The sequence below is a fragment of the Cynara cardunculus genome, unplaced genomic scaffold (genome assembly GCF_001531365.2).
Source record: "Cynara cardunculus var. scolymus isolate 2C unplaced genomic scaffold, CcrdV1 Un_Scaffold_7501, whole genome shotgun sequence".
In the NCBI taxonomy this organism is placed as follows: Eukaryota; Viridiplantae; Streptophyta; class Magnoliopsida; order Asterales; family Asteraceae; genus Cynara; species Cynara cardunculus.
The window spans coordinates 7,487-18,465 of NW_020203583.1; the positions used below are offsets into that span (position 1 = coordinate 7,487).

At 37.7% G+C, this 10,979-nt stretch overlaps 1 protein-coding gene across 1 annotated transcript; it reads left to right on the forward strand.

The window, feature by feature from the left end:
• Positions 1-2,917: 2,917 nt before the first annotated feature.
• On the forward strand, positions 2,918-3,544 carry LOC112504950. The gene has a single exon (XM_025108905.1). The coding sequence runs from the start codon at positions 2,918-2,920 to the stop codon at positions 3,542-3,544; it is 627 nt and encodes a 208-aa protein (XP_024964673.1).
• The last annotated feature ends 7,435 nt before the right edge of the window (positions 3,545-10,979 follow it).

Below are 10,979 nucleotides of genomic sequence, written 5' to 3' on the forward strand. Positions count from 1 at the left end.
ACATAATTTATCAAAAGGTGGAGTTTTGGAATTAATAGTGTCATTTTATTTATGTTTGGGTAAATTATATAGTGGGTTTATTCATATTAAGAAAAATAAAAGTTTTATTTGGGTTTGGGCCTTTAGAAGCCAGCCCATTTCCTTCTTTAAAATTCTCATATAAATACCCCACATCCTTTGAAAAAACTCTCATTTCCAAACTCTCTCAGCCTAAGCTTTTCATCTCTCTAATCTCTCTCTAAAACAAACCMCCCTCCAGCCGATTCCTTCAAGCAAGTCTTCAGGAAAATTCTGTCAATCTTTGAAGAATATTCAAGATTTTAAGACAAAGGTATGATCCTAGTTATCTTACCCTTGTAAAATAACAAAAGTTTTCATCCTCCTACTCCTACTTCTTGGCCTTTTAGTTAAGATTCTGGAGAGTTAAAGAGGGGAGATTATTCATCAAAGACATGAGAATGTCTTCAAAAAGGATGATAATYCATGATCCATGTTCTTTGATTTTTAAGAAAGTAGGAGAATGCCCCTTTGCATGCGAAGTCCGATCATGTAAAGATATGTTTTGAAGTATGGAAGAATCTTGCATGCATCTCAAATCGATTTGTGCATCTTCAAAATTTAATGAAATCGGAAAATAATTTATGAAGGCTAACCATTTTTGGTAGTTTGAAAATAGGGTTAAAATCTTTGGAAAATGAGGAGTTAAGACCTCAAATGGCTGTCACTCGAAGAGTGTGCAATCTGTTTTGGGGGCTGTGTAATTCAAGATTGTAGGGTAATAATGAGTAACTTAAACCCACTCAAATTTCTTGATMTTTSRAATAGTCGGTTGATCTCATTATTTTGAATGATGTAAAAGTTGGACATAAAATGACTTTTGGAAGGTTCCTATTTATAGTGATTTGTGAAAGCCAAAATATACCTGGAACATAATTTATAATCTGTCCAAAAATCAGCTTTTGAGTAAARGATTTTGATTTCTTTTAATATATATAATTTTTGGGCTATTTTTAGAATAAATAATAAAATATCAACTTTAATTCATAAAAATTCGATGGCATAACATAGGATGCAATTTGACTTTATCTTTGACAAGAACCCATAGGTGAACTAAATACTGGATGTTGGTCTGTTTAGGAAGGTAGGGCAGACGTTGAGAACTTCAGACGTCATCTTCTTGGATATTCATCATCAAACCAGTGAGTTCTCACGGCCCCACTTTTAATGCTTTTTGTTTATTTGAATTGGGGGAAAAGCTTGAAGTTATGCAAACTATACTTAATTTATAACCGTTAGACTAAAGAACTGTTTAGTTGATGCTTTGTTTAAAATCTTTGGACTAAAGAACTATTTAGTCAAAACCGTTGGACTAAACAACTGTTTAGTCAAGTTTTGTTTACTGTTTTGCACTATGATATAAATGCTAAATTGATGTGCTTGGGAGTATGTTTCCAAATAAATTCCCCGTCCGTAAACGCTACTTGTTAACTCGGGCATGTCCCCGGGCCATGGTATTGTGGATAGCCGCTATTGTGTTGACAGTCCCACCCAGAAAGGGGTGCACATTACCTATGTGTTCTTAGTCTAATCATGTGGAATTTGGACCATCGCTGAATTAGTACTACTACGAACTGTGGGACCTAARTAAGTGTACRGGCTACTTATGGTTGTTCGTAAAATAATGGGGCACGTTGGTTAGGTAAGGCTCAGTAGCGTCTCAAATTAAGCATCATGGTAAATTTACATTTATTAAGTGTAAAAGTTTATGTATATGTTTGCAAATAAATGATTTATGCATTGTAATGTTTTGTGCATATGAAAACCCGTGAACTCACCAACTCTTTGTAGCTGACCTTGTTTTATGTTTCATGCTTTTCAGGAATTTAAGTAAGAAATGAAGTTTTTGGGAGCATATTTGTGGCAAGACTGATTAAGTTCGCATTTGAAGTTTTTGTATAAGAAGTACACTATTCCATTTTGGTTATTGATGTTAAACTTGTTTTATTTTGTAAAATTTGAAAGGTGTTATTTATTAACTGTTGCTGCGACTCGCTTACCTGTTACATCTCGTGTTTCCGCTTTAGCGGGGTGTGACACTATGAAAACCAATCTGTTCGACGATATACGAAAATGGCAGCAAGAGGCTTTGAAGCCTGAGCATGTCAAATCGGAACGGATGGTGGGTCATGTCGACTCTTTATCCGAAGACTCTCGTGGTTTGAAGGTCTTTAAGACCCGAATTTGGGTCCCTAGATTTGGTGGTACACGAGATATTGTATTGGCTGAGGCGCATAAATCGAGAATGTCTATCCATCCAGGAAGCACTAAGATGTACTATGATCTTTGTACTGATTACTGGTGGCCGGGGATGAAAACCAATATTGCACATTATGTTGAGCAGTGTATTACCTGTATAAAAGTGAAGGCTGAGCATCAAAAGCCATACGGGAGTTTACAGCCTTTAGAGGTTCCAGTGTGGAAATGGGAGGAGTTAACAATGGACCTAGTTACGAAGTTGCCAAAGACTCAGCGACAACATGATAGTATTTGGGTCATTGTGGACCGGTTGACGAAATCTGCGCATTTTCTTCCCGTTCTAGAATCGTATCCGTTGGATAAGTGGGCACGACTTTATGTTGATGAAATTATCGCTCGACATGGTATACCGACTAAAATCATCTCTGATCGTGATTCACGTTTCACGTCTAAATTCTAGTCGGGGTTACAACGAGAACTTGGGACGCAGTTGGCCTTCAGCACCACGTATCACCCTCAAACTAACGGGCAATCTGAGCGCACAATTCAGACTTTAGAGGATATACTTCGTGCTTGTATTTTATAGTTCGGTGGTAGCTGGGATACTCATCTGCCATTAATTGAATTTTCTTACAACAACAGCTACCATTCGACAATTGGAATGGCACCATTTGAGGCCCTGTACGGTCGTAATTGTCGTACGCCTCTGTGTTGGAGAGAAACCAGAGAAAAGATACTTGTTGGACCCGAACTTGTACAAATCACACACGACAAAATACAGGTGATTCGAGAGAGAATGAAAGCGGCTCAGAACCGACAAAAGTCATACGTTGATCACCGCAGAAGACCGATCGAGTTCTTAGTCCAAGATTTGGTCATGTTGAATGTTTCCCTGTGGCGTGGAGTATTACGGTTTAGAAAGAAAGGTAAACTCAGTCCTCGTTTTATCGGTCCATTCAAGATTGTTGAACGGGTCAAAAAACAAGCTTACCGTTTAGAACTACTCGAAGAATTAGCAGGTATACATGATGTTTTCCATGTCCGCTATCTACGAAAATGTTTGGGCAAACATGAGGAAGTAGTACCATTGTCGAAAGTTAAGATAAATGAAAAGCTTCGATATGTCAAAGAGCCCGAAAGTATCTTGAAAGAGCGGACATTGAAATTGCACAATAGAGAGGTAGATTTGGTATTAGTGAAGTGGAAACATCATCACGGGTCAAATTGGACATGGGAACGCAAAGATGAGATGATGACTAAGTACCCTTCATTATTATTGCAATCATGATTTCGAGGACGAAATCTTAAAAAGGGGGAGGTATTTGTACCATCCAACTTTTTAAAAGTCCATTTAAGTTGCTAAGCATGATTAATTAAGTTAGTATAGTATTTTATGGATTAGTACTTACTTAAGTTAGATTGGAATATGGACTTCTGGATCGAGTTAGAGGCTGGAATTTTATATTTAAGCTTCTTATATATCAATTAGGAGATCCGGAAAATTTCGTACGAAACGGAGTTGAAACGACCAAGTTACGCATGAGGGACTAAATCTGTCAACTATGGCAAACTAGGTGGACTATTGACCAAAACAGGTCAAAACCGTACCTAGCTCTCTAAATCAGTCATATTTTCTCACCTCTAGAACTCTCACATACTCAAGGTGCGATTTACACACACTTAAAGATTAATCTTTCAATCCTTGATGATTAATGTTAGATTCTTGAGGATTATGTGTTAATCATCAAAGGTATGCTTCTAATTACAAGTTTATTTCAAGTAGAAGTGTTAATTTAGAGGCTAGATTATGCATTTGAAAGATTATAAAAGTTAATGTTGATTAATGTGTGAATTTGAAGTTAAATTGGGTAAAATCTGCAACATGCAGTGAGTTATAAAGCTGGATTTTGATAGCTTTGATGCTGATGTGTTAAAAATTCATAACAAATCACAGAAAAAACTTAAAAATGTGAGTTTAGTTTCATTAGAAAGCTTTAAGAGGATACTTTATTTAGTATTTTCAGGTCAATGGCTAAATCTGAGTCTAAGTATGGTAAAACAGGGGTTGAACAGAGGGATGTACAAGAAAATGTAAATAGGATAATCAAGATCTAAAGTGTATAACTTGAGGTTGGGATATAGTTGGTTATTGATACTTGAAATGTTTACTCCAGGGGCTGTTTTAAGGCTATTTAGAKCCTCYRAAGGTTTAWTGCTATTGTTGGTTGGAATTGGATGTTACCGTGTTCGGTTATTTATAATAAAGCACTGTGAGTTTACACCGAACTTATACTTATATATAGTATATGGATATGAATTCTTACTGAAAAGTTGCTGATTTTGCATGCGTTATTTTGTAAGGTGAATTTTCCCTAACTTTGTTTTTGTATTTCTTAATCCTTTTACGTTGTGGTTGAGTCCGGATCCGAGACTGTTTATTTGGCCTTTTGATAAACCATGATCTACGGGTATTACTTCGTGTGATATGCCGTAGCTTGGTGTATGTCCACGTATCCCAAGAAGAGGGAGGTTGGGTGTGGCATACCGATTGTTGTATTCACGTATCCCGATTAGTAGGGAGCCGGGTGTGAATACTTTGCACGGGCCCTATAGATGAAGAGGGGTGTGGTGCACATGTATACTCTATTTTGGTAGTGATGCCTTTGGTATTTGATATGTTTTTGGTGCTGTAATTGAACTTAATTATCCTAAAAGTTTTATTAAGCACTGTATGTTAAGGATGAAAGATCCAAAGTATTCTACTGTGATTAAATGGCCAAGTATGGAAGTCCTTCGGGACCAGAGGCCCACTGGACGACCAGAGCTCTGGACTCCAAGTCCTTCGGGACCAGAGGCCCTCTGGATGACCAGAGCCTCTGGTTCTTGGCGAAATTCTGGTAGATTTTTTGAGTTAACAGTCTAATTCACAAATAAGCGATTCTTTCTGTTTTTGTTTCGTCTAATATTTGTATTTTTTTTATAAAATATATAATTATAAGCTTTGGTAAAATCTTACTAAGCCTTGTCGCTTATTTTTTTTAGAATAAATTTTTTTTTTCAGGAAGGTCGGTAGCTGTCCAAGGGAAAGATAAAGCAGTTTAGATCTGCTTGTAGGATTCCAGATCCTGGATATCTTTTTGGTACTWGTTGTGCATATATCGTCTTGAGTTGTATCTATGTATATAATACTTTTGGGTAGATATATTTGTATTTTTGGACCCGACTTATAGTACCAAAAATCGTTGGTTGCAGGCTTCGTTATTTTATTTTTGGTGGAAATCTATAACATATATCCCGTATTTGCTTGGAGATTGTTTTATGGAAAATCTTTTGGATAAATAGTTTCTTTTTATTAAGAATTAGCGTAACCGATGTTACAATACACGCAGCCCATCAGCCAAGTTCACTTCGTGGATGGGATCAAACAAGTATTGGATATCAAGAAGAGAACTTCATGCACAATCAGATCATCTTCCATGAGTATATGGTAGAACGGTCACTGGGTTAGATCAGGGTCTTTGCAGACTGCGATCTCATCAATCTCAACCTTTGGGACCTTCTTACCCTATACTTCCACACAAATCACGAGAGGGATAAGCGGACAAAAATTTCTCTAGCAAACTTTGCCATTCCCCAAACCATGACAAATTTTCTAGACTTCAAGTGCAAGGTGGACTTCCAGATTGCTCTGGATATGGGGATTGATCAACTCTGTGTCACTACGCCAAACAAAGAACTTGAAGGCATAAGAAACATCCCCTCTTGGACGGTGATCGTGGAACCAAAGCTTGCGGTGGTCTATCGAAATGATTTTAGAGAAAATACGTTCTTTCATAACCACCAGCACTTCAAATACTTAATGCTACTCTTCGATACCTCAAGAACCATGTCCACAGAAGAAGGGACCAGACCCTGACGACAAGAGAAAGACCTCTGCTCTTATTCATTCCATTGATAGTGTGTTAGAATTTCGTGAGCTTCTTAGGAGGTTCATGAAACTTCAACACTTCTAAGGTCTTTTTTTGTAAATCTTTTTGAAACTTTTCTCATTATGTAGTTTCATTTCAATAAAAAAAATTACTTACAGAGGACCATGTTGGCCCCTTGCTTTTTCTAGCCAAGATTTTAATTCAAGCTGAGTCTTCTTTATTTTACACTTGGTGGGAGATTGTTAGATCTATATTTCATGAACTGTAAGTAAAAAGTCTCTTACTCTAGTCAAGAGGATTTAGTCTATGAAGCAGCCTAGAACAAGAACTTGGATGCAAAGGTCACCAAGACACATAGATACTTGGACACAGAGGTGTCCCTCGCATGCAGAGCCCGTGCCAAGCAAGGAAGATCAAGTCTTAGCATCGAAATATTAAGGACTTGATGTTGAGCAACAACTCCAGACACAGAGCCTCTACACTATACATGCAGAGCCTATGGATCTCTTTCCTCCTTAGTTTGCGTACAAAGTTTCCAGCACATATCACAATTGTTTCAATCAGAGAACAACACATGTGTAGAAACTGTTCCAATTTTCAAGGATCGTGAGGCTAATGATTCTGGATGCATTGACAGAGTTAATGCTTAAATTATAGAAGATTCTGCTTAGAAAATGGCATATAAAAGGATGCTTCCTCTAAGGAAACACACTCTCCAAATTGCCATATTTTTTTAGTTAGCTCCTGCTAGAGAGAATAGATATACGCTTGTGAGATTAAGATATTGTTGAGAGTTTTTCTTTACACACACTCAAGCATGTTCTTGGTGTTTCTGTAACTTTATTCAATTATTCAATATAGCCGACTTGTTCAACACATCCATCTTATTTATGTTTTGTTCATTTATGTTAACCATCTAACATCATAGTTATTGCTTCCGCTCATCTATTGACTTAAGTTGTGATTATTAGATCATTAGAGGATTCCGGGTTCCTACACGTCCCATTTTGAGCCAAATACAGAACATCAAACTACAATTCATTTTATCACTTGCACAAGTCTTTGTGACTTACCTTCACAGTTTGTTTGTCAACCTGCCACAACACCCATAGACATTCTTTCTAGGGATGCTCAATAATCGGGTGGAAGTCTTGGTGGGATGAACAAAAATCAGATCCTACTCCCAAGTACATCCCTTGTACATGATGTGTTAGTCACTTCATCAGGCCAACCCACACCTGCTGTGGGATTGAAAACAGGATCATTTGTTGATCTTGGATTCCTTTCCACAGTAGTCACAAACACTGAGTTTAACAACTTTAGTGATGAATGCAAGGATGAATTTGCAAACATTCACTCTCAAATCAATGAATTGATGGTTGCCCAACCATTAAGGAGATTAGAGGAAGGGGTGGCCTTGATGGAGGAACACATAGGGGAGAAAATCTCTAGTCTTGACAGCTCAATCCTCTTAACAAAATACCAACTGAGGCTGTCAAGAATATGGGCGACACCAACCATATCACCCTGAACAACTTGGCATCCAATTATGTGTCCAAACAAGAGTTCCAAAGCTGCATACTCGAGAACTTTGAGATTCTGTCTCAAAATATGATTGAGATGCAAGCTCAAATACAAGGCACTATATTAAGCCACCTATCTACCCTCAAATAGTCTCAAATGGATCACCCCAATACACATGCCCAAACACATACACCAAGCTAACCCCCAAGTGATCCATCTACTTCTCAACAAAATCTCATCCTTGCCATTCCCAAAGCCTATACGCCAAACACTGAATATTTTGCCACCTCTGCTCAACTCAATGAAGTCAAGGCAGACATAGTAGATTTGAGGTACATGACTATACTAATAAGGAGGGATCTTAAGGAGATGAGCTGCAAGAAGAAAGTTGGCTTATCCAAGAGAGCATGATGACCAAGATGATTCTAATCAACATGAGGGGGAGAAGAAGATGAGGCTGGAGGAGCCTATGAGATTGCAAATGGAATCCAACAATAAGGGGAAGGTGATGAAAATTTTCAAGAGGGAGCAGGGGGTATTAGAGGAAACTGATATAGAAACAGTTCAAGAGAAGACAATTGAGGCTGAGGTGGTACAAGAAGAATATATGGTTAATGTGATTAAAGAAACAATACAAATGATCATTGATGTAATCAATCAACCAGAAACAAAACAAATAGAAGAAACAAAAGTAGTTGACTTACCTAGTTCAGATGGGGATTCTAAAAACCCAAATGATGAACTAGAAGAAAAGCACAAGAAATTTTTTAACAACACATGTCTTGCAATTATTCGTTTCATAGCACAAGATCAAGATTCTTTTATTTTATTCATTCAACAAGAGCATTATCCTTTTATTCTGTAAGAACCTAGAATCCTCTATTGTATCAATATTCACAGCTTTAAGTCAATCGATGAACAGAAGCAATAACTATGATATTGAAGGTTAGTAGAAATGAACAAAACACAAATGAAATTAAAGTGTTGAATAAGTCGACTGTTATTGATTAAAGAAAGTTACAATAACATCAAGAACACTCATGAGTGTGTGTAACAAAAAACTCAACAATAATCTAAATCTCAAAACTGTATAGTTATTTTCTTTCTAGCAGTAGGGAGTGTCTTTAAAATATAGAAAATAAGAGAGTTTTATTTCTCTAGAGAAAACATCTTTATATATGCCATCAAAACAGAATCTTCAATAATTTAGACTTGAAACTCTTTCAATGCATCCAAAATCATTAGCCTTCAAGATCCTTGAAAGTTGGAACCATTTCTATACACGTGTCAGTCTCGAATTGGAACACTTGTGATATGCGCTAGAAACTTTGTGTGCAAGCTAAGAGGGAAAGAGACCCAGAGGCCCTGTGTTTGGAGTTGTTGCTCTGCATCAAGTCCTTAAGCTTTTCGACGCTAAGACTTGATCTTCCTTTTTTGGCACGGGCTTTGTATGCAAGAGATACCTTTATGTCCGAGTATCTCTGTGTCTTGGCGACATCTACATCTAGGCTCTTGTTCCAGGACACTTTCTAGACTAAGTCCTCTTGACTAGAGCAAGAGGCCTCTTACTTACACTTCATGAAGTATATATCTAACAATATCCCCCCTAAGTGTAAATAAAGAAGACTCTTCTTGAATTGAAATCTAGTATAAGAAAGCAAGAGGCTAACATGGTCCTCTGTATGTAAATTTCTTTATTGAAAAAAATTACATATTGAGAAAAGTTTCAACAGATTTACAAGAGAAAGACCTTAGAAGTGTTGAAGCTTCATGAACCTCCAAAGAAGCCTAGGAAATTTTAGCACACTATCAATGGAACGAATAAGAGCAGAGGCTTTTTCTCTTGCCACCAGGGTCTGAACGCTGCTCCTGTGGATATGATTCTTGAGGTATCGCAGAGTAGGATTGCAATATTTGAAGCGTTGGTTATTGAGAAAGAACACCTTTTCTCTATGTTCATTTCAATAGACCATCCCGAGCTCTGGTTCCATGCTCACTGTGCAAGAGGGGATGTGACTTATACCTTCAAGATCTTCATTTGGCGTAGTGACACAGAGCTAATCAACCACCATATCCAGAGCAATCTAGAAGTCCACCTTGCTCCTGAAGTCTAGCAAGCCTGTCATGGTTTGGCAAATGGCAGAGTTGGCTAGATCAAACTTTATCCCATTATCCTTCTGGTGATTTGTGTCAAAGTATAAATGTAAGAAGGTCCCAAGGGTTAAGATTGATGAGATTGCAGTTTGTGAAGATGTTGATCTGAACCTGAGACCGTTCCCCCTTATTCTCGTGGAAGATGATTTCATTATGTGCGAACGTTCTCTTCTTGATGCCCAATAATTGCTGATCCCATCCATGAAGTGAACTTGCCTGAGGGGTTGTGTGTATTGACGAAGAAAACAATGTCTTATGTATTCTTGTGTCGTGGGATATAAGTTTATCTTCTTTTTGGGCACTTCTTCCCTCTAGTTGTACAGGAATTGGTAGATCTTCTCATTCACCATAGAATCTTCAATGGGTTTTTCTTTGGGGACGGGCCTCATCATTATTTCCTTCTGAACTTTGATCTCCTATACTCGATCATAGACTTGTTTGGAGCTCTGAGGTCGGCTCCGACTAACTCCCTTTGTGCCAGCTCTGTTTTGACTTGGCTTAGGTAAATGACGGACAACTTTGATGTTGGAGGGATAGAAACACTTACACAAGGAGGAAGTGGTATTGCCATTGGAGAAGGCCTTGTTCCAACACACGTTCATGACCACTTCCTCTCTATTCACTCCTCTTGATGGAGCTCTGTCATACCCCGCTAAAGCTGAAACACGGGATGCTAACAGACAAGCGAGTCATAGCAACAGTTCATAAATAACACTATTTAAAGTTGTTCAAAAACAAAACGGTTCATCGACATAACAGGAATTTGAAATTACACAACGTTCATAATTACATCAAAAACTTGACTTAATCGATCTTAGCTCAAGTATGCTCCTTTTAAATCCAAACCACTCACTTAGAACCTGAAAAAAATGGAAATAAAAACAAGGTCAACTACAAAGAGTTGGTGAGTTCACGGGTTTTCACATGCATAAAACATTTCAATGCATAAACCAAGTAATAACAAACTTATGCGAATTCTTTGCACTTAATAAATGTAAATTCTTCGCAATGTAACACTTAAGACGCTACTGAGCCTTACCTGACCAATATGCCCCATTAATTTTCAAACAACCAGAAGTAGCCCGTTCACTACTTAGGTCCCACGGTTCGATAAAG

Excerpts from the sequence above, each read along its gene's own strand:
- LOC112504950 (XM_025108905.1), top strand. The coding sequence starts at position 2,918 with ATGGCACCATTTGAGGCCCTGTACGGTCGTAATTGTCGTACGCCTCTG.